A 24121-nucleotide genomic window follows, 5' to 3' on the forward strand; every position below is an offset into this window, starting at 1 on the left:
TGGCCTTTCTAAGCTTTTTCTGTGTGTTGTGTGTTTCATTGCCAAATGTAGAGTACAGTATTTTGCATTCACCAAGTATAAGGTGCATGTACTGTTAGGCTGTGTCTATGCCAGTTCTCAAGTCCTAAGAAGGCATATTTTTCTTTGGAAAGAGTGAGAACCACTCATTTTGCTTAATTTTCTTTTGCCAAATTAGCCTGAAAATTCACCCGAGGCAGGGATGTCAAGCAGTACCCCAGACTCCTGACACCTATGTATTACCCGGTTTTAAGCGCATTGGGAGAGCTTCTGCACGAGGCTCTGTTAGAACATTGAAATGTCCCTCTTGAAAATGCTGCCAACTGTCACCTGGAAAATGAAGGGCAGCCTTGGATAGCAGGTTGCTCTGTGGAACATATGGGTGATTTGATGCCCCGATGACATACCGAGCCATGGCTAGATGTGGGCTGGCGCAGACACCACCCCAGCCTTGGCTCCATGTAATGCTTTCGTTGAAATGCTTGTGTAGACACAGCCTAAGAGAGAATAACCTCTTAAGTGTAATTTTGACTTTCTCTCCCCAATTAGAAGAAGATAGTGTTTTTGATGAATCTGATATTCATGATACACCTACTGGACCCTGCAATAAAGAGTCTCAAACTTTTTTTGCAAGATTGAAAAGGATAGGCGGCAGCAAAATGGTGAAATATCAGCCGGTTGAGATGAATGTACAGAGAAGTATGAATTTTTTCCTCTTAGTAATTTTTATGCAGAAATGTTGTACTCTACCGTTTGTTTGGGGTAAAACCTTAATTTTATTATGTTATGACACATTTTAATACCGTTGATTTTATATATTTATGTATGCACAAACAGTATATATATATATATGCACCCACACATTTATATATATATGTGAATCGACAGATACCTCATTAACGTCATGACTGTGCTAGAGGGCCATTGCTTGATTTGATTTGTTGCAAAACGTTTGCTTCTCTTCCACACAATTTGACTATAGTTCCCTAGCTCAGCCCCAGCCAAAGCGATCCCTTCTCCTGTACCAATGAACAGAGCTGAGGAATTTTTCTGAAGCCTGATTTTGGAAACCTAAATCTTAAACTGCCACTGTGGGTTCTCTCCATTCAAGGGTTTCTGGTTTTTGAAATTAGAATGAACCTTACACACACACACACACAAAAAAAAAACATGGCCAGAAAGTCAGTTTGGCCTTCTGGTGGCGCTGGGATTGTGATCATGATTGATGTCAATGGTATGCCCACGTATGAGGGGGAAAAGAAACAATGGTGACATCTCCCCATAAAATAGTACCAGCTTTTTCTGTTTCAATCAGGTGAAATAGAGCTGGCTGACTATAGAGAAACGGGTGCGTTGCAAGACAGCATTCTCCACTGTGTGAGAGAAGAAAGCATTCAGAAAAAAAAGCTGCGCTCTTTAAAACAAAAATCTCTTGATATAGGGAACGCAGACTCCCTGTTGTTTACATTAGATGAGCACCGTAGGAAGTCCTGCATAGACCGCTGTGACGTAGATAAGCCCCCCGCCCAGGCTGCCTACGTCACGCAGAGACAGCATGACCACGGACGGCCTAGACAGAACTCTGCGGCCAGACCGAGCAACGCCGCGGTCCCCGAGCTCCCGGCCGCGGAAGGCCTGCAGGAGCGGCGGAGGCCCGTGATCCCGGAGGTCAGGTTGAACTGCATGGAGACCTTTGAGGTCAAAGTCGACTCTCCAATAAAGCCCGCTCCCAAAGAGGACCTCGATCTCATCGATCTGTCCTCAGACTCAGCCTCGGGGCCCGAGAAGCAGTCCATGCTCTCCACGTCCGACAGCGACTCCCTCGTGTTTGAGCCTCTCCCCCCTCTGCGGATAGTGGAGAGCGACGAAGAGGAGACCACGGGCCAGGGAAACGACCGTGGCGCTGGCAAAAAGGCTGCCTCCCCGCCTTCCATCCCCAGCCGCCCCTCCGGCCTCAGCCCGAGCACAGCTCCTCTTGTGCAAGTGAGCGTGGAGGACTGTTCCAAAGACTTCTCCTCGAAGGACTCGGGGTCCCATCAGCCGGCAGGGGACAAGGACTTCCGATTTGTAGCTCTGGAAGACCCCGCGGACTCTGAGGCCTTAGCCAAGCTGGGGGAGCTGCAGGAGCTCCCCGGGGGCAGCCCGCTCACGCTGAAACAGAAGCGAGACCTCCTTCAGAAGTCGTCTGCTCTCCCCGAGATGTCCCTGGACGACACCCTGGACCCTGGCATCGGAGAAGAGACGCTGGGAGGGCTGATGCCAAGTTCAGGGGCAAAAACTGTCCTCCTCAAAGTCCCCGAAGATGCCGAGAGCCCAATGGAAAGCGAGAAGCCCGACACCAGTGCTGAATCCGACACGGAACAGAATCCTGAGAGGAAGGCTGAAGAGGAGGGGGCTGAGGAATCCGAATTTAAGATCCAGATCGTTCCCAGGCAGAGGAAACAGAGGAAGATCGCGGTCAGTGCCATCCAGAGAGAGTACCTGGACATCTCCTTCAACATTCTGGACAAACTGGGAGAACAGAAGGATCCAGGTAAACTCCTGCCTCTTCCTTCTCCCAGCCTTACGTTCAAGTTTGTGCATCGTACCAGTTAGATTCTTGGTTTTGACTGTGTCTACATTTTTAATCTTTCTAAAAAATATATTTTTATTGATTTCAGAGAGGGAAGTGAGAGGGAGAGAGAAATCGAAACATCAATGATGAGAGAGAATCATTGATTGGCTGCCTCTTGCACACCCCCACTGGGGACTTAGCCTGCAACCTGGGCACGTACCCTGAACAGGAATCGAACCATGACTTCCTGGTTCATAGGCCGATGTTCAACTAGTGAGCCAGGCCAGCTAGCATACATTCTTAACCTGATATTGTCAGGGAGTGACATTGTAATTGTTTCGTAATCACTCCAAATCCTTCCTGCCTGGCTGCACGTGTTGGATTCAGATGTGTTTTATTGGCTCCATAAGTGTTTCTGTGTGTGTTGTTTCTACGCTCTTCAATCAATTTTTTACCATCCTTGGCAATCAGAGGCAATGGTTAATTCATATCAAGATACTCCAAATATCATTTTAGTCTTCCTCAGTCAGCAAAAGCCATTAGAGTGAACTCTTTTGCTTTCTCTTCTCCCCCCCCCACCCCCCCACTTTAGTGAGCTGTGATAGTGTCCAAAAGAGGAACAAATACAAAGGGCTAAAATAGAGCAAAAGGTGCTGAGAATAATTAATACAATAATTGGCCGTATACTCATTTAGGGCCTACAGTTGATTATATAATATATTTTAAACAATATCAGCAACTTGGTGGACATTGTGTCCCGTCAAGAACAACAGCAAAAAAGTTTAGTATCACCGAGACTCTAATCGGTGGACACCACTTGGTGGTGAAGTTGTCACAGCACAGGGATTTCCTGCCTCAAGTGCCATTTCTTGGAGACAGTTTCTAAGAAAGATAACTTGGAAAGTGGCAAGCTGGTAGCCCGCCTAAAACATAGTATGCTATAGTGTTGCCATACTACTGATCAGCTGCTTCCTCATTTCTCAACTTAGATATTTTAAAAAAAGGAATATGATTCTTCAAAACAAATGGAATTGGTCAGGGCTGATTATCTTATTAAATTCATAGGCTCTAGTGCAGTAGTTCTCAACCTTTCTAATGCCACGACCCTTGGTCTTAGGCAACCCTGCTAGTGACCCACAGGTTGAGAACCGCTGCTGTAGAGCCTAATACCATCAGAAAACACAGATATTTACATTACGATTCATAAAAGTAGTAAAATCACAGTTATGAAGTAGCAACAAAAATAATTTTATGGTTGGGGTCACCACAACATGAGGAGCTGTATTAAAGGGTCCAGGCATTAGAAAGGTTGAGAATCACTGCTCTAGAGCATTGAGAACTGGCAGAGAGCTCAGAGACTTCGCTTTCTGTAAGAGGACACTGCCCCCCGAGAAGGTGATGGGCCTTGCTGTGGGTCACACAGCCAGGTAGTGGCAGCCAGGAATCGGGCCTAGTCCCTCAATTCTAGTCCTGCTTCTCCTACTGCTCCATACACAAGCCACTCCTTTGAGGATGGGCTCGGCTCTTTTATTTGCCCAGGTATTTCCTGAGGTTTCTGACTGTTCTCTACCTCAGAGGACAGAGCTGTGTACCTCAAAGGTGCTCTGTGAAAATCTGTTGAGTGAACATTAGGGTATTTGAAAAAGGGCATGCTCTGGCCAGGTGGGGGAAGGGAAAGATCCTGGTACTAACCAGAAAGCTTCCGAAGGTTTCTAGGGAGACGGGGTAACTTTTTATTGTTTGGAGCCAGGAAAGTTTCTGCATATAGATGGAAAAAGGCATTGGCCTAGAAACTATAGAGGTCTATAATGTGAATATATCGGAGACTATTAGAAGGGGTAGGTGTGTATCTATACCAATAAAAGGGTAATATGCAAATTGGTCAGGACACCCTCACAGTAATGACCAAATAGCAAGCTGTGTGGGGCACCAGGCCGACAGGGGGTTAGTGAGGGACAACCCGATAACTGAACAGCAAGCTGCATAGCGGCCAGGCCGATAACTCTGGTGAGGTGACCAGACTGGCAGAGGAGGGCTGAGAGAGGCGACCAGGCCAGCGGGAGGGGGAGGGGGAGTAATTGGGCATGACTATGTCAGCAGTGGGGGGAGGCAGTTGGGGGCAATCAGGCAGGCAGCCAGCAGTTAGGAGCCAGTGGTCCTGGATTGTAAGAGATGTCCAACTGCCAGTTTAGACCTGATAAAGGTGGAGTGGTGGAATGATATAGATAGATGGGATGAACTGTAAGTGAGTTTAGGTATTAGATAAAAAGAAATTCAGTCTAGAAGGTGAAGAGACCTGCTCAAGGACGGGCAGTGTGAGCATCTTAGTTTTGTCCTTATGCTGTCATTGATCTCTGAGAGGTGCAGAGTGCAATATGCAAGCAGTTCTCCATGAAAATTTGAATGTAATTCCATTGAAGTAATTAGTAGGGCCAGAAAGTGTATAGTAGGTATATAAGTAGAATGAGTGTATTAGGCCAGGGGGGGGGAGTAGTATAAAGAAACGGTTCTATCTAGAATTTGTTTTTAATCAGAGTCCTGAGTTTTAAATAGTATTTGTGCTTGTAGATCCCTCCACTAAAGGACTTTCTACTTTGGAAATGCCACGCGAATCCTCGTCCGCCCCTACCTTAGAGGCAGGTGTGCCGGAAACAAGCAGCCATTCCTCGATATCAAGTAAGATTTCTTTTGCATTGATTTCGGAACATTATCTGCTACATTATTTTCAGTTTTCACACACTTGGTTTTCTTTTTTTAAATGTTGTGTTAGCTAGGTGACACTACGTTGTGTGTTCTCAGAGACCCTGAGGCATGGGCTCACCTTTGTCAACATCTCAAGTGTTTGATAAATCAGTATGGTTACTGATGGACCAAGTTTTCTCACTTGTTAAGGAATAATCACTGAATTTTGTCACTCAATAAAATAATAAAACATATTACAAGCCTAATCATAAAACATGGAATGGGTTTTTGGACAAGTGGAAAGCATTATGTATGGCAGAATTTTACATGGAACATTTTAATTTGAATCCCCTCCATCATTAACAAAATTTTTTCGGGGTTATCATAAAATAGATGTATTTGATATCTCATGATCCCAGCATCATGGCTGAATCAAGTTCTTTAGACCAGGAAATAAAAATGGCCTGAAATTTTTACAAGATCTATAAGAGGCAACTGTTTGGAAACTGCCTTCCGTTGTTGGGTCCTAGATTTTGTCACGAGGAGTTTGAGTTCCGCTCAGGGGAGGATAAGGGTGTCTCCCTGGCTCAGTGGAGACAAGTAAGAGACTTTAGAATAGGAAATGGTCTGCAGGAATCAGATGCAAACAGAGGTGCGAGTTCTGCAAACTCTGGTCACGTGTGCTGGTATCGTCTATGTTCCATGTGGACGCTGCCCGAGGGGCTGGTTACTCTCTTGAAATGAGGATGATTCTGAAAAATCCGATAAGGATCTTAGCTTAAATTCTGGACTAGTAGTACAGAACAACATCATCATCTTTGTCATTCATTCATTCATGCTATCATTCATTCAGCAACTAGTTATTAAGTGTCTGCCGGGTGCAGGCACTGTGCTTGGCACTGGGGATCAGATGTGAAAAAATAACATCCCTTCTCCTCAAGGAGTTCACAGTCATATCAGTGATAAGAGCAGCATGATGTTACATTTATCCTGTGCCAGACACCTATGGTGAGTGGTTTACACACATTGTTGTCTTATTCAGTCCTTACATTAGCAATGCATGGCAGAAGTTATTGACTCCATTTTATAGATTAGGACACAAAGGTTCAGAGAGACTAAATGACTTGTCTAAAGTCACACAGCCACTAAGTGGTAGAGACAGGAATTGGTGCCAGATCTATTTGACTTTTCAAAAGCTCATGCTCTTTTTAGTATACCATGCTGCTTTAGAATAATTCACAATCAGTTATGATAGAGATGGTAGGAATTCTAAGAAAGAATTTCCAAGTGCCTGTTATTTTCCCTTTTGGTAGCAAAGAAGAATGGCTAGTTTTGAATCTAGTTGTTCTTCTTTATCACAAAAAATCCATTTGATAACCTGATAAAATGCCCATTTAATAAAATCTGTTTTTATTGATTTCAGAGAGGAAGGAAGAGGGAGAGAGAGATAGAAACATTAATGATGAGAGACAATCATTAACCAGCTGCCTTCTGCATGCCCCTACTGGAGATTGAGCCCGAAACCTGGGCATATGCCCAGACCAGGATTGAAACTGTGACCTCCTGGTTCATAGATCAGTGCTCAACCACCTGACTGAGCCACAACGTCTAGGCTAAAATTTTTACTAAAATCATGAAAGTGTATTTTCTCCTCCTGATTTTCATGAGCCAGATGACAAAAAAAAAAAAAAAAAAAAAAGAAAAAGGTAGTGGATTTAGTTAGAATTCCAAGCTGGGTATGCTTCGAGGTAGGATGACTAAGTCAGTTTGAGTTTGGTGCTAGTTAAATGTATCATAAAATAAATGTAGCAAATGTACCATAATCCCTATTCATGACTGAGTCAAGCCCTTTCAGATTTAGCATAGCACATCATAAGATTTCCACCTTCCTCCTTCTCTTTATTAAAAGCATGTAATAGATGGTTCTTGGAGGCATAATGCCAGGGGTCTTATACGCTGAGCTAACTAGTAAGGATTTTTATTCATAGGAAATTCTGTTGTCTTTAAAAACAGAGAATTGGAGAAATTATTCAATCATTAGAGGTTTTAAATCTTTTTATTTTTTGCTGCTAATTTTTAAATTTCTTAAATCTTCTAAAAGAGCTTCACTTTTGGATTTTAAAGAGGCTGTACTTTTCAAGTGAGTCATACAATTGTAAGTTTTACCAATCAACCAGAAGCATCAGAGATTTTCCATATTAGTTTGCATCATTTCCATGGATTCAGTTAAGCTGGATTCCAAGACACAGAATTCCCATCACATTCCTCTCTTTCATCAGTTTATTAGCCGATTATTTTGTAGCTCAGCATGCCATGACCACCATGAATCCAACAGCATGCTAATTACATGAAAAGCAATATTGCGATTGATTTCACATCACACCAGCTGCTGCCTTGGTATCATGATTGAGGATCCTGCCTATAACAGTCAAGACTTTCTGGGGACCAGTCATCCGAGGTGCCACCATCCCCTTCTGGGTCATGTAGTGCGGAGCTGCAGTTTCTAAAATTGTCCTTAGAAGAGAGCGAATGGCCGCAAGCCCTCGCATATCCCAGTATGTGGGATCCCATAGAAAAGCACACCATTGGTGCTCGGCCTTTCTCACTGGGCTGGGCCGGGAGGGGAGGGCTGCTGGAGAGGAATCGGGGGGCAGCGGCAGGTGGCTTTCCCATTGGCAGTCTCCTGGCAGAAGTGCTTTTTCTGCTTTGTTTTGTTTTTTCTTTCTGGTTTTGAAATGCTTATACCTTGACATTTCATCAGTGGCATATTTGTCAGTGCCTAATTGCAGAATTAAACTGTTACCACAATTTTCTGACACAAACACATTAGATAACCGGATAAAGATGTGTACTAGAATGTGCTTGTGGAATACTATCCGAGTCACCCTTTTCCAATAGTAGGCTCATACAGAGATTGAAACAGCACTGACTTCAGAGTCCACATGCTTTGGCTTTACGACCACCTTATTTGCTGGTTGGTTCCAAGTAACATAATTTCAGCAGCTTCCATTTTTTTCCTTAAGAATTGATATATGTCATCCTACTCTAAAATACACACACACACACACACACACACACACACACACACACACACACCATGGGAACAATCAGGGAATATAATGGAAATGGAAACTATATATGCACAAGCTCCATTAAATAAAGTTGCACTATGAATTCAAAGTGAAATGATCTGTCTTAATACCTTTTTGGAACAAGGCAAAGTACATAAATAAAAAGTTAATGACCAAAATCATGTTGCTGGTCTAAATATGTACAGGCTACAGACAGTGCCCATAGGCACTGTGCTTTTCTCTGCCAAGTGGAGAAAGGCGCCAGGAATGGCATAGGGCTTTAGTTTTTCATTTGGATAGGAGCATACAATTGACCAAACAATTACCTGACAAAGCTGACGAAGACTCAATTAGGATTCTATCTGGATGTGTAGAGTCTTTGCGTGCCATGCAGGTTTATCCCCCTCGTAATCACCTCCTAATTTCCTCCTTATAGCTCAGGATAGGCAGATGGAAAGGGGGTCCCTGGGAGCTCTGACTGGGAGCCAGTTAATGAAGTGACAGCTAGAACCTCAGTTTAGCGCCCCCATAACATCAGCAACTGGGACACTGGTGGGCCAAGCTTTTTCTTCCCGTTTTACCCCGCCGATGAGCTAATGCCACGATCCCTTGGTCCCTTCTGCCCCCTTGTGAAGGAATAGACTTTCTCGTGTGCTCTGTGGTTCAAATAATTTTTAAAGCCCTTAACGTAATTAATAAGTCTACTTCAGCTTTCCAAGCATTCTAGAGCCACCTGTTCTCCCATCTAGGTTGATCCCCCCATCTAAGACCCAAATTCCAGGTATTAGGTTTATCTTTCTGGGAGTTAAATGATGTCAAAGGAAGGAATGGCACTATGATTTCATGATGTGAATTAAAAGTACAAAACGAAATACCGGGTCATTAATATTCTCGGTTTTATAAACTGTAAAGTACCCAAATAAGGGTTTGTTAGTAGTAATAATAATAATAGCCAATGTCAGCTTAGTGACGTCATGGTCTGCCAATAGGTTTGGGAATGTGAGCTGTGTGTCTGAGTCAGTAGGGCACCAGGGTGCAGCCGCACACCCTCACGCTCATACGACGGAAGTGCATCTAACCCCAATTTTAAAGTAAGAACTGACTGCCGTGACATGTCTGGTCTACACATGACCCCTCTGCCCTTTCTACACCCTATTACCATGTATTTCTGCACACGTACCACTTTCTCAAGCCAGTACTTATGGCCTCAATCCTTTTGAGTGCCTGCTTCTCTTCTTTTTAATTAAACGGCTCATTTGAGTTACATAATTACACATGTGAAAGCACTTTGCAATATGCATGAACTATGAAAATATCAGGATTTGTCACTCTGATCTGGGGGCCAAACTTGGATCGGGCTAATTTAGTATCTGGGTTAGTACTTTCTGGCTACGGTTATATGCAGTTATTTTAATACCCTTCTTTAAGACCAGGAACTATAATTTCCACAGACCCAAAATCTTGAGATATTGTTATTTTTTCAAAACCATAATAATTACATAATTTCAATTTATTTCCCTACAGTCTTAAAAAGGAAGGAAGGAAGGAAGGAAGAAAGGAAGGAAGGAAGGAAGGAAAGAAAAAAGAGAGAACTGGTCTAGATGACTGAATCCCACACACTATACTCAATCCTACATTTAGCAGATAGTTAGATAGTTTCAATTCTCCAGGCCTTTATAAGGGTTGTTAACATGTTGAGGGTTTAGTGTTTTATCTTTCATTTACTGATAGGCAGTAGTGAGTAATAAAATGCCCAAAAGCCAAGAAGCAAAGAGACCAGGAGGAAGACATTGGATAGCCAGTCTCCAGCGTTTGGGCGAATTTGCTCTTTACTGAGATGAAGTGTGTAAGGAACTGAGAATGAGAGCTTTTGTTTGGTGAGTTCCTTAGTAATTAAATGTCCAGCTTGTGTTCGGTTGACCTGTGGGCTCCAAAGAGTAGTTCACCATTGTCCTGTTTTCCGTAGCAAGTATCGATAGCTCAGCCTAAGCAAACCAGTTTAAATTCTGACTACAGTGACAACCCCGTTTGATGGACTCAGTAGAGATAAGAAGGCAAATAGAGCTCAATTTCCAATCTAAATTTTAATCTAAAAGAAATCTACATGATGCCAAATAACCCATTTAACAGAATTTTTCACTTTTCAACCAAACTCTGGTGTCTCAGTTAATACTCACTATTTCCGTGCTGTCTGAATTTCTTTCACCCAGGTTTCCTTGGGCTGGTTTTCCATCCTTCAAATTGGTTCTCTGGTCACCAAGTCCAACTAGAGCTTCAGCACAACATATTCTTGTTTTTGTTCGCGCCATAAAAAGTTCTCCCCAAATCAAGGTCAGAGGAAAGTCAATGAACGTGTAGTTCAGCGTTAGCACATCATACCACATACATTGATGCATTGACTCACTAGCCTGCAAAGGAACAGATCTAGTCACGTAGACACACTGAGAAAGGCAGCCTAAAGCACGGGTCATGACTGAGTCCCCTCGGCATGCACCAGCTCACTCACAAAGTGCCTGTCTCCTCTGTCCACGGACAGCAGATGGCTTACTTCTTTGCTTCATCTTTCACATGAAACCAACCTTCCTGAAGCACCGCCCCCCCCATTTCCGCCCCTGCCCCCTTATTCCTGCTCCTCCGTCCTCAAACGCCTGTCATTGCATTGCTACCAGTTCCACACGTTTTCTGTATGACCGTTCTGGCCACTGCCCCAGAAGATCACTTATGCATTTATTGGTTTGCGTAAAACATTTCTTGATGGCTGTGACGTTAGCCTCTTATGTTTTCATTTCCTATCAAGAGAGATGGGATCTGAGCCCTTTCTGGGGTGGCAGTGGTGGAACGGGGCTATTTTTGGGTGGTTGTAGATGCTCTGCTGCTATTGATTGCCTTTCATAGACCTGAAGGGCAGATGTAAAGTGAAAGGCCAAACAGGCCTGCCCTAAAAAGCAGGGTGTTTCTTGTAAATGTTAATCATCAACAATAACGATGCCTGGGAACATGGCCCCGTGAGATCAGTGGTTAAATTCTTTGGATTGTGAACGGTGCTTAGCCGACCACACTGAGACGGAGATGCCCTGTTTGTCCACAGAACAGATACAGCCGGGGAAGCGCCAGTGCAACGTGCCAGTGTGCCTAAACCCTGACCTGGAGGGACAGGCTCTGAGGATGAGAGGTGAGTGGAGTCACATGAGAAACGGAAGACACTGTATCTGCTCATCACTGAGCCTCCCAGCAAACCTCTGGTTTGGCAGCTCTGTGACATGGCTCCCACCTTTGCTCAGACACCTCCGGGGAGCCGGAAGGCGTGACCTCTCTGGTCTGAACAGGACCAACAGGAAGTTCTTCCTCAGGGAGACTTTCCAGCCCTCGGGACCAAGCCAATCAAGTCTAGTCTCTCTCCATAGTCACCTGTTGCTTATTCCTCAGTCTGCCCTAGAACACACACCCCTGGGTCCTTAGGTATTCCTCCCCATAGGTGTCCGTTTTGCATGTCACCCCGAATCTGCTTCTCCGGGCACGGTCCAGCTCCTCTGTGTTCCCTCCAGAATGGTGAGGGCACGGATGAATGGCTTATTGTCAGCCTTCTGAAATGGCACAGAGGGCGCTCTTGACCTTATGCTGCTCTAGGAGCAAGCCGAGAATGTGTCTGTGCTAAGTTCATCTGGATGGGTATTTTCAAAACTCATCTCCTGGCTAGTTAATCATTGCTTTTGTTCTTTTTAAATTCAGAAGGCAGCTTAGCCTATCATTTGTAAAAAGTGAAAATGAATTAGGACCACATCTCTTAGCCCCTTAGATCAAGAAGACCTGCTATTCCTGTCACTTTTCTCATTTTCCCTGGGATGAGGGAATATTTATCTCCAGATTTTGCTAAAATTTGTATGGTGTTGAGTAGCAGTTATAGTGTCCATGTCAGGTGAGAGGAGACTCTTCTCATTTAGGGCTCTAGGAAAAGCTTTAAGAAGCAGAAATCAGGGTGGTCGAGCAAACGCTGGTCCCTGTCTGTGACCTAAGTGACACAGCAACACACATGGAGTGAGGTGGTGAGAACAAAGACGGTGAGGGTCTTTCATGGTACAATGAAGAGCCTGTTGATGCAGCGTGGGGACTGAGTGTGCGAGCATGCTTGCTATAGACAGACCTATCCTTTATGCTTTCTCTTATTGCCAAGATTCAAAATCTCCAGCTTGGGAGTTGGGTTTTGGAGGAGGTCTTCTCTTTATTATAAGGTTCCTAAGAACCTTCTATTTCTGTTCTGTGTGGCATGCACACTGGGTATTTAGTAGGGGAGCATAGGTGGTGGCACCAGAAGTATTGCCAACAACGGGGGATCATGAGACTGCCACTAATATTGCAGGCTCAGTGGTGACTCAGCTACAACAAAAGGTAGCTGAGGTCTATGGCTTCCTTTGAATTTCCCACCTTCCCTTGGTACATCGCTCTTTGCTCTCCCAGCACAGCTCATGTTGCCATGTGGGAACCATTGCCCATAACTGAACCTAGATGCTTTTCTAGGCGACTGCCAGCAATATCGCATCACACACTCTGCACTGTCCTTTGAAAAAACAACTTCATGCTGCTGTTGGTGGCCTTTGTACTGGATAATAATCAGCTGAAAAAATGACTTTGATTTCCTCCCTTTTCTTGACTTGAATTGTGATTTCTGCATAATAACAATAGGCAGTGATCTTCTCAAAGCCTTGACTCAGGCTCTTAAAATAATCAATTTCTTATGTTTCTGGTAACACTGTGCATATGTCACCACATCTAATGGGCTGAGTTTTTCCATGTTTAGCACAGGCATTTTGGAATCTGGTGGACATGGTCTGTCAATGTGAACAATATGTGGAGTGTTGGGTTTAAACTTTCCATGTTTTGGTTTCTTGAAGCCGCTTCATGCTGTTTACCTGACCACTTTATAATCAACCTTGTCTTCTTTTTATCTTGGCCCAGTTCTTTTTTTTTTTTTAATATTTTATTGATTTTTCTCACAGAGAAGAAGGGAGAGAGCTAGAGAGCTAGAAACGTCGATGAGAGAGAAACATCGACCAGCTGCCTCTTGCACACTCCCTACCGGGGATGTGCCCGCAACCAATGCACATGCCCTTGACCGGAATCGAACCTGGGATCTTTTAGTTCGCAGACCAACGCTCTACCGCTGAGCCAAACCGGTTTCGGCTTGGCCCAGTTCTTGCCTTTCCTGCTCTTAGTCAATTTACTCTTATGCTTATAATAATAAATACTGTTGCTTCCATTCCAAACTACATCTTTTAAGAAAACAATTGGAGGTCTTTATTATCGATACACTTGGGGGCACTTAGGAAAGAGCAGTATCTCAGAAACGGCTGATAGATACAGTGGTAAAATTTGGATTCCCATTTGGGTTCTTTAAATGTAACATAAAGATATTTTCAGATACTTTCCTCGGCCTTTTGGGTCTACAGATCTCACGCTTCACATTTGGGGTCTTTGATCAGGCGAGGGCGTCTGGCTAGCCTGGCAGCATTCTACCTCTTCAAAGTCTCCCAGACTACGTTTTCTCCCCGGATTGAAGCACACTGCCTGCTTGGCTGGGTTTCTGAAATTGTTATGTCAGCTCCTTTGGAAGCCAACTCTCTGCATCATTATCTTTCCCCGACTTGAGGAAAGATCATACAGTTATGTTTGGTTTCTCAGCACCGAGTTGCCAGTTCCCTGATGAGAAACAGATTCTGTCACGGCCATTGGGTTTTCTTGCCTTCTCTCCCGCGTGGAGAACGCAGAGGCTCAGGCTGTTCCGTAAGCAGAGCGTGCCTCTGGATCACCACTTTGGGGTTCTTGGGGGCCCTCGCTGCCCCACGCCCGGAAAGCTGCCCCGCGCTGCTGGCTTCCTTGACCAAGAGTAGTCTCCCGACTCCAGATTGACTCGTCCCTGGACCATGCTGCCAGATTCCTGCCTCAGATTTCTCTGAAGGCACCAAAAGCCCACCTTTTAAACCGTGTGGTACTGATTGGCCGAAGACACTGGCTGATTCTTACAAAACACTTGATGTTTCATTTTTAAATATTTCAGTTTGAAAAATGAAATATTTTGCTCTGGGGCTTACCATATTCATTTCCAAAGTATTATAAAAAACCACCGGGTATTTCTCAGCTCAAACATCTCCCCTTACTTAGGGGAGTGGAGTTCTGGGATCTTCTTCCTTTCCCTAAGTCACATGTTAGTGTTAGTCCATATGTGCGATTTTAGAAACACTGTCGTAAGGGCAGCTTCCATTAATGCCTAGCAAATAAGGCTTAGCACTCACTGAGAGTCGTCTTGGGTAGATGTCTCCCTTTTTTCATCTTTGTCCTTATTGGCACCGGAACTTTTTTTGATTTTTTTCAAGATCAAGAAGCAAAGAGAGGGACAGGAGTCTGGCTCTTCAAGCCATATGAGCAGAAGCAAATCCCAGTCTTGAATTCATTTTACTCTTGAGGGGTTGGGCTGCCCACGTCCCTCCCCTGCGAATGCGGCCTTCGGAGGATTTACAAGAGGAGATCGGGGCTCTTCCTGGCCCCAAGAAGCAGATGTTAACTCACCGTTTGTCTCTTTGCTGCTCGCCCAGGGGCCACGAAGTCCAGCCTGCTGTCCGCGCCCAGTATCGTCAGCATGTTCGTGCCAGCGCCCGAGGAGTTCACCGATGAGCAGCCGACGGTGATGACTGACAAGTAAGCGCACACAGGGACTTCCTTCGCGCTGGTGGCGGGATCTGAGCGTTTGCTCCCTGTGATTGTGAGAAACCATCAGAGGAGGCCTGCTATCATTTGTTCCTCACGTGACTGTAGCCATAAGTGTTGGTATTCATTTATTATTCCGGAAACACGGCATCATATGGGCAGGCAGAGTCATTTTTTAAAATGTGGATGAATACAGATAATATCCGCTTACCAAGGATTCCAACAGTCATTTCACACAAATAAAACCCCTCAACTAGAAGCTTCAAATTGCTAGTATGGGATAAGTTGGAGACGATGCTTATTCCTGTTCTACCAGCAGGGTCTGTTCTCTGAATCTCAAACTGGTTGTGTCATGGTGTGTCAGCCTTCAGTATCCCCAGGTTTCTCATAGGATAAACTGCAGCTGCCTTCATTCCAGAAGGCCCGTCTGCTTGTGAAGGTATGGCCTTGCCAGTCCTCTCCGGGCAGTCTCTGTCAGGCCCCCTCGGCGTCTCCAGAGCATGTCCGGTGTGTGCTCTCCTCTGTGATTTCAGTGGTGCTCTTCTCTCTGTATTATCTCTGCCTGGTGAACTCCGATGCATGCTTCAAAACCTCATTTAAGGCGGATTCCCTGATTCCATAAGGCAGAATTAGTCATGCCATTCTCCAAGTTTCCATAATATTTGATGCATCTATCTATTCTACCACTCATCACAGGCTATTTTAAGTGTTCAGTTGTTAGCACATACGTGGTCTGTGATATATTGTCAGTTCCCTAGGGGGTGGGACACTTTCTTTTGTGTGTGTGTTAATTCTCACCGGAGGACATTTTCTCCCATTGGTTTTTAGAGAGAGTGGAAAGGAGGGAGGGAAAGGGAGAGAGAGAGAAAAAAAAGAAAAGAAAAAGAAACACTGATGTAAGAGACACACATTCTGCAGAGACCGGTTTGGCTCAGTGGTAGAGCGTCGGTCTGCGGACTGAAAGGTCCCAGGTTCCATTCTGGTCAAGGGCATGTACATTGGTTGCGGGCACATCCCCAGTGGGGGATGTGCAGGAGGCAGCTGGTCGATGTTTCTCTCTCATCGACGTTTCTAGCTCTCTATCCCTCTTCCTTCCTCTCTGTGGAGAAATCAATAAAATATATTAAAAAAAAAAAAAGAGACACACATTCTTTGGTTACCTCCCACATATGCCCCTACTGGGGCTGGGGATTAAACCTGTATCCATGCCTTGACTTGGAATTGAACCCGAGATCCTTTGGTTTATGGGCTGGTGCTCTAACCTCTGAACAACACTGGCCAGTGCGGGACCGGGCACTGTCTTCTGTATTCTATACGCTAAGTTCCCTACACATTGCCTGGCACATAAATTCTTATTCAGCGCACATGATAAAGAATAGGACGTATGGGATTTTAGGTTTGGAGAGATCTCATTGGAACAAGGAGACTTCCTGGTAAAGGTGGCCCAGGTGACAAACGGGGAGGTCTTGTGACAGAAGGAGAGTAGGGAGGGGTGGAAGGGGCCGGAGCAAAGATCCATGCAGCTGGCCCCTGCTGACGAGCATTAGCGAAGAGCAGTGGTGTCTGTGTCAAACAGCTCCTAGGAGTATCCACATGGGGAGCACCTCGCTGCTCGTGGAGGACTCCTTTTGGCTTCTGCTTTGGTGTAGTTTCCCCTCGTGTGTTACCTTCCAAGTCTAATCTCTCCTGATTGCCTTCCTGCTTGCCATTTATCTTCTTTTTGGCTACATATGTGAATCCTATGTTTTTAAAAAGTCATTTTAAAGAAATATTTCTATTCTATTCTATTCTATTCTATTCTATTCTATTCTATTCTATTCTATTCTATTCTTTTCTATTCTATTCTTTAGAAAGTTTTTGGATGGAAGGGTCATGGTAGCAATCATAGCTCGGGCTCCCTTGCTCTTCCCAGTAGGCTTTCCCTTCACATTAGAGAGCTCCCAGCTGTGGCTGAAAAGAAGAGCCTTGCTTTGGTGGAGATGAACTAGGTTGAGGCTGCATTAGATATGACGAAGGGCAATAAGTCAGAAGTCAGTTAAGAGCAGGTGCCATTGTGTTTCTCCTCTCTTTCTTCCCCTTTTCTGCTCAATCCCTCCCCCTGTGCCACTGTGTTTTTACTGGTACATATTACACTCCGTAGGTGAGGGGACTTTATTAAACTGACCTGAGAGGTAAAAGAGCTTGCTATCCAGGCTCCCCAGGCTTTCTAGAGTGTTCTATCAACTCCAAAACAGGACATATTTAAATTTAAATGCTTAGGAGAGCTTTCATTTGCGTCTAGGCATTTTCCATTTCAGCAAATGGAAAATACGTACCTAGTTTCTGACTGTCCGTAGTACTTTCACATGCTTACAACCCCTCAGCTCGGAGCTTAGCCTGTCAGTCCCATAGGCACTTGCTGTGGTAGTCAGTTCATGCATGGGCCAGATGTTTGTGAGCTGAGAGGATGTGCGGTGGTCAAAGCAACCTTCCTGGTCCCTGCCATGCGTGCCGGTGGCTTCTGTGTCTCTGGCGAGGGTGGCATGGGGTATCCTATTTATTGTGAGAGTGAGGCCCCTGACTTCCTTGGGGGGCTTTCACCGGAAGCGGCTGTGTGTAGTCTGCTCTCTGTTGAAACCCCTGTAGGCTCTCACGGAAGGCACGCCTCTGTTTCCCTTGCAGATGCCACGACTGCGGGGCCATCCTGGAGGAGTACGACGAGGAGACGCTCGGGCTGGCCATCGTGGTCCTCTCCACGTTCATCCACCTAAGCCCGGACCTGGCGGCCCCGCTGCTGCTGGACATCATGCAGTCCGTGGGCAGGTGAGTGCGGCCGCCATGGCGTTTGGTGGGAAGGAGCCTCATTTAATTCGTATATTGAGATCAAAACTACCAGTTCAAACGTGAAGCATTTAGCTATGTGGTCAATGCTTGGCATTGGTGGGATCAACTCAAACTAAAAAAAAACAAAAAAAAACAACGGTGCAGAAACAAGTTTGGCTCAGTGGATAGAGCATCGGCCTGCGGACTCAAGGATCCTGGGTTCGATTCCAGTCAAGGGCATGTACCTTGGTTGCGGGCACATCCCTAAGAAGGGGTGTGCAAGAGGCAGCTTATCGATGTTTCTCTCTCATCGATGTTTCTAGCTCTCTATCCCTCTCCTTTCCTCTCTAAAAAATCAATAAAATAAAATAAAAAATAAAAAAACAAAAAGAACCGAATGAATCAAACTTTTGGTGAATTTCCCAGCTGTGTAGGGTCACGAGTCACAATGTCAGAGCGAAGCCAGAGGAAAACACACCAAGAAAACTGTTGTTTGTTGTCTAGTATTTCTTTATGAGCTACTGGAGGTAATAGTGCTCAGAACTGTGTGAGTTCAGAGTAACCCTTGGTAAGTTTGAGATGTTATTCTTGTTCATCTCCCTGTGCCTGTTCTAAGAGGGTTCTCTAGGCATTTTGTAATCTTGGGGTGGCTCACTGAATTACGCGTTTGGGCACTGGCATATGAGGGGGCAGAGGGGAGTGTAGCAGTTCCATGGTTCTGACTCTGAAAAAGGAAGGATGCACACACCTTGGGAGCAGGGCTTCCTGCAGCCGGACCGAGGGAAGATTGCAGGAGCTGCTTTGAAAAGGTTCATGTTAAGAAGCTTCCATTTAGTGGACAGGACCTGAGAAGAAAAGTGAAGTATTTTATGAATATAAGTGAGGTTCCCATTCAGATACGAATTGTAGCTCTAGCACGAACGACTTCGAGAGGATTGACTGAAATTCCTCAGGAATGCATTCAGTTTCCGGTGTGCGTGGGCACAGAGCTGGGCACCGTGGGCTGTGGGCATTGGACCGAGCTGCTGTTCTCAAGGGCTTTGTGGCTTCGCTGTTGAAGGGGACGGCGATGTGTGGACCAACTGGGTAACCAGACCAGATAGGACGTGATGAAGAGCTGCAACGAGGGGTCAGTGCTATAGAAGTTTAGGATGGAAGTGATTTCTTAGGGAAGTTCTCTGTGGAGGAGGTAGGGGCAAAACTGGATTCTGCAAATTCCTGGTATTATAGGGAGGGAAAGAGCAAGAATCTTAAGGAGCTAAAATTTAGTTTTATTAATGAAGAAATTAAGATTTCAAGTTAAAAACGAACGGGAAAGCATTAAAAACCCATTGGCCCTAAAAGTATATGAGTACTTTCTCTCCCTCCCCCAATTTCTCTGCAGTATCCTTAGGAGTATATACAAGTCAGAGATGGTATAACTATTCTACCTTTCACACTTACAAGTAGCCAATATGAAAGGTAAGCCGTGAACACGGGCGATGGAGAGATAAGGAAAAATGAATCATTTCATTTAAGCCCTTGACTTTAACCTCACCATAATAATAGCGGAATAAATTTTATACCAACTATGAACAATACTGTGGAAGTGAGAGTTTTTGTTAATGCCAGGTCACAATTTCTACTTGAATACTTTGCCATGTTAGAACAGGCAGGATTATTGCTCTGGTCTATTACTATTTCCTTGGAGTAGCTGATCTAAGTAGTTTTGTTTTGTTTTTTGTTTTTACATTGAGAGAATAAACCCTGTTCAAGTATGACCGACTGTTAAGATGGAAACACGAGCTTTAAATAAAAGTTAAGGAAAAACAGTAGACACATTTTAAAAAATATATATTTTATTGATTTTTTACAGAGAGGAGGAGAGAGGGATAGAGAGTTAGAAACATTGATGAGAGAGAATCATTGATCAGCTGCCTCTTGCACACACCCCACTAGGGATGTGCCTGCAATCAAGGTACATGCTCTTGACTGGAATCTAACTTGGGACCTTTCATTCCACAGGCTGACGCTCTATCCACTGAGCCAAACCAGTTTTGACCACATTTTAATTTTTTAAAATTTATTTTTATTATTTATTATTATTATTTTTAATCTCTACCTCTTTTGGGGAGACTGGGAGAGAACATTTAAATCAGGGATGGGGAACCTTTTTTCTGCCAAGGGCCATTTGGATATTTACAACATCATTCACAGGCCATACAAAATTATCAACTTAAAAATTATGTTCCTATGTAAAAGCTCTTCGATTTATTCCAAATGATTCGGCCCATGGGCTGGATGCTCTCTACCCCTGATTTAAAGCAAGTTTCCAGAATTCTTAACCCCAACTGACTCAGCAAACCTGCCAATAAAACAGATTTGGCAATCACCTGATTCCGGGCTTCCTCGAATGCCTCTCTTCCACATGAGGCCATGCGCATGCATGAACAGTGTTTTATTTGTTCTAGTCCCACAGAAACTATTCCCAGGGTGTCCTATGAGTATGTGAGTTCAGCACAACCCTTCCATTCATCACCCAAGCCTTTCCAAGTGATTTTGTATTTGGTTCTCTATTTACATCCCTCTTAAAGTTTACCTGCCCTGCCCTGGCTGATGTGGCTCAGTTGGTTGGAGTATCATCCCGTACATCAAAAGGTGGTGGGTTTGATTCCTGGTCAGGGGTACATACCCAGGTTGCAGGTTTGATCCCTGGTTGTGTGTACGGAGGCAACCAATCAATGTTTCTCTCTCACTCTCATAAAATCAATAAAAACATATCCTCAGGTGAGGATTTAAAAAAGTTTTTAAAAAATTACCCACCCCTTTTTCTAGGTACAGCCGTCAAGATCACATTTACTGCATCATTTATTTCTGTTGATTTCACTTGCCGATGTTTATCTTTTCACTGTAGTATCATTAGTATGAGAAGGATCATGACCAAAGCAGCTGGGAATGGAGTCCGGTGTTAAGAGGTTGCTGGACCCTCTATTTCTCTCCAAATGTGTTCTTAGCTCAGATCACTCTCTTGCGGTATTAAGCAAATAAATTTGTAGCATTTTCTTTATTTGTTTTTCTTTATTTTTTATTAATTTCAGAGAGGAAGGGAAAGAGAGAGAGAGAAACATCAATGAGAGAGAATTATTGATCGGCTGCCTTCTGCATGCCCCCTACCTAGGCATGTGTCCTGACCAGGAATCGAACCATAACCTCCTGGTTCATAGGTCAATGTTCAGCTACTGAGCCACTCCAGCGAGGCTGTTTCTTTAATATCTTACTGATCATGGCATGTTTTTCTATACCTACAAATTCAGTATATTCTCTTTCTGTACCTATAGATTGTTTCCATGTGTACAGAACCATATAGTTTTCTTTTCTTTTTTTTAAAATATATTTTATTGATTTTTTTACAGAGAGGAAGAAAGAGAGATAGAGAGTTAGAAACATCGATATGAGAGAAACATCGATCAGCTGCCTCTTGCACACCCCCTACTGGGGATGTGCCCGCAACCAAGGTACATGCCCTTGACCGGAATCGAACCCGGGACCTTTCAGTCCGCAGGCCCACGCTCTATCCACTGAGCCAAACCGGTTTTGGCAGAACCATATAGTTTTCAAAAACTTCATGCTATTTAATGATTACTTAACCTAATACATTTTTTCTTTTTTAAAAATTAATTAATTAATTAATTAATTATTTTTAACTTTGAACTTTTTTATTTATTTTTATTTTATTTTATTTATTTATTTTAACATTTACATTTTTTCAATTTGTTCTTTCAACTTGAGAAATAGCTGACAGATACCCCTGTTACTCATTTTTCTACCTTAGAGGGGTGTTTACAACTTGAGATTTGTTTGTGATTAGGGTTCAGAGGCCGTATACAAAGAAATAAATTTTGAGTTAATATGACTTGAAGTGGGTCAAATGCTATTCTGATTCTCTCTGACCTGGCTGTAGAGGCTGTTTTGCAGATTGGCTGGGTGATATTAAACCAGTTTAACTATATGCATTTCCGTGGGAATAATCTGATTTGGTGCAGAAATCAGTTCTCAGGAACTAGGTTAAATTGAACCCCATAGCCTGACCACTGTGTGGGCTCTCTGTGCCTGGTCAAGGGAATTGTCAGTAGTTTCACATGTCTCGCTGTCTAAAGCAGATCCACACGGGTCCTGCTGCAGTGCTGTGCCCTTGATCACAGAGGCCTAAGATACTCATGTAACTCTGTTTACTTGTTTCCTAGATTGGCATCCAGCACTACTTTTTCTAATCAAGCAGAAAGGTAAGATCCTAAAGTGAGCCAAATCTCACTTTGCTTTTGTTTTTTGTGCTTGTCCATCCCATTTCTAAAACAGCAGATGTGTACCATGGACGGAATATTGTTAGTTCAGTTGCTGCTCCCGAGAGTGCATGTCCATTTGCTCTTCACACCTCCAGTCATTCCTTCATGTGTTCCCTCATTTTAGTCAGTGAGTATTTTTGAGCCCACTCTATACATTGTGCTAGATGCTAGACTTCAACTTGGGGCAAAACGGACATGATCCTGACCTTGTAGGGCTCACAGACTGCCTTGGAGGCAAACATGAACGAAATGTTTGCACACGTTTATAATAGTAAACAGGACTGAGTGCTATGAACAAAAAGTGTAGTAATTTTCAGACATCAGCATACTCGCCCAGCATGCTAATTCTTCAGCAGAGTTATCATGGACGAAAGTTCGATTTTTATTTATGTTTCTTTCTAATGCAAAATTTACATCCAAGAATGTGCACATAGCTAAGTGTACATTAACTGAGTTTTGACAAAGGCATATACTGGCATAGCCCAAACCTCTGTCATCATGTAGACCATTACCATCACCCCCAGGAAGTTCCCTCATGCATCTTCCTCATCTCCTCTCCCCACCCCCAGAGGCAAACACCATCATGAACCTTCCCACCATTCAGCTTCCTATAAATGGAATTACCCTTTTGTGTCTAACTCCTTCTACTTAGCATTATGCTTTTGAGATTCATCCATGTTTTTACATGTGTCAGTAGTTAGAGCTGATTTCCTCTTTCTTCTGGTAACTCACCACTGATCACTCGGGGAATATCTTTTCTAATGCTTTAGTCTGAGGGCAGGGCCACATGATCATCTTGGCTCCATGATGCCGTGGAGAGATGGTACAGAGGGTAAAGGGGGCAATCGCACACATCAAAGTCCCATTCATTGAACAAGGATCAACTCAGAGCCCCTCACCCCAAAAAAACTTCCCAGCTTTCCCACTAGGAATGAACACCCCCCTTCCTGTATTTTTTCCTCAAGAGAAGTGCTCTCTTTTAGCCAATGACGCTTTCTGGGAGGATCTGGCTGATAGTCCTCAGCCTGCGTTCTAATCCCGACTCTGCCCTTTAATTTTACACACAAAGGGGCAGTATTTTGATTTTGCGTCATACAAAAGGGAATCTGAGTGGAGACCCCTGTTTAATTACACTTTCTTGCCCCTCCCATGGTCCTCCTGGATGACCAAGGTGTTTGGTATTATTGGTGACTACATTAGGTGGGGGATCAGCCCATGTAAGGGGTCTTACCTGTGAAGTGTCTGGAGCATAAGTCCAAAATACTTCCCCATTTGCCCCAGGTAATATTACTGTACATCTGATGATTGCTGGAACAGTTAGAAAGGCGTTCTCAGGCATTTTTGAGTTTCTGGTTACCTCACAATTTCTTCCCTGAGGTTGTTCGTTCTGATTGGCATTTCTCTGTCTCTGGATATATATATATATATATTTTCCCTCCATCAGTTTATGTTGTTCATTATATTCCACAAATGAGTGAGATCATGTGATATTTATCTTTCTCTGTCTGGCTTATTTCACTAAGTCTCTGGACTTGTGGTCTTTGAAGACCACCTTTTACCTCTGGGTCTCGAAACCCTCACCTGTACCCCGGGGTGGCCGGAATTAGCCCCTGGCCACCCTGGCACTTCCTGGTTTTCTCTTTCTAAAGGCTCATTAACAGGATTCTATGTGATTAGACTATTTCATCTCACAGATGAAAATGACAGTAAGACATTCCATCCGTGGGTCAGTCCCTGTACATGCCTGACCTCTGAATAAGTAAGAAAATAAATCCCTTACCTCATGCTGTTTGTCCCATGATTCCTTGTCTTTCCTTCCCCCCCCCCCCCCCCCCCCAGCATGATGGTTCCGGGCAATGCAGCGGGCGTGGCCAAGCAGTTCCTGCGCTGCATCTTCCACCAGCTGGCCCCCAACGGCATCTTCCCGCAGCTGTTCCAGAGCACCATCAAAGGTAACTCCTCCGTGGGGAGCG

At 44.2% G+C, this 24121-nt stretch overlaps 1 protein-coding gene across 3 annotated transcripts in view; it reads left to right on the top strand.

Moving 5' to 3' along the window:
* UNC79 (unc-79 homolog, NALCN channel complex subunit) overlaps positions 1-24121 on the top strand; it is a 210180-nt gene that overhangs the window by 139070 nt on the left and 46989 nt on the right. For all 3 annotated transcript variants that reach the window (XM_045571940.1, XM_045571941.1, XM_045571942.1), the window contains 8 exons: positions 568-717; positions 1334-2551; positions 5141-5248; positions 11414-11497; positions 14913-15015; positions 17686-17826; positions 22050-22088; positions 23988-24100. In XM_045571940.1, coding sequence (XP_045427896.1) covers positions 568-717; positions 1334-2551; positions 5141-5248; positions 11414-11497; positions 14913-15015; positions 17686-17826; positions 22050-22088; positions 23988-24100 — 1956 coding nt within the window. The remainder of the gene's footprint in view (positions 1-567; positions 718-1333; positions 2552-5140; positions 5249-11413; positions 11498-14912; positions 15016-17685; positions 17827-22049; positions 22089-23987; positions 24101-24121) is intronic.

The sequence above is a fragment of the Pipistrellus kuhlii genome, unplaced genomic scaffold (assembly GCF_014108245.1).
Source record: "Pipistrellus kuhlii isolate mPipKuh1 unplaced genomic scaffold, mPipKuh1.p scaffold_m20_p_41, whole genome shotgun sequence".
NCBI lineage: Eukaryota > Metazoa > Chordata > Mammalia > Chiroptera > Vespertilionidae > Pipistrellus > Pipistrellus kuhlii.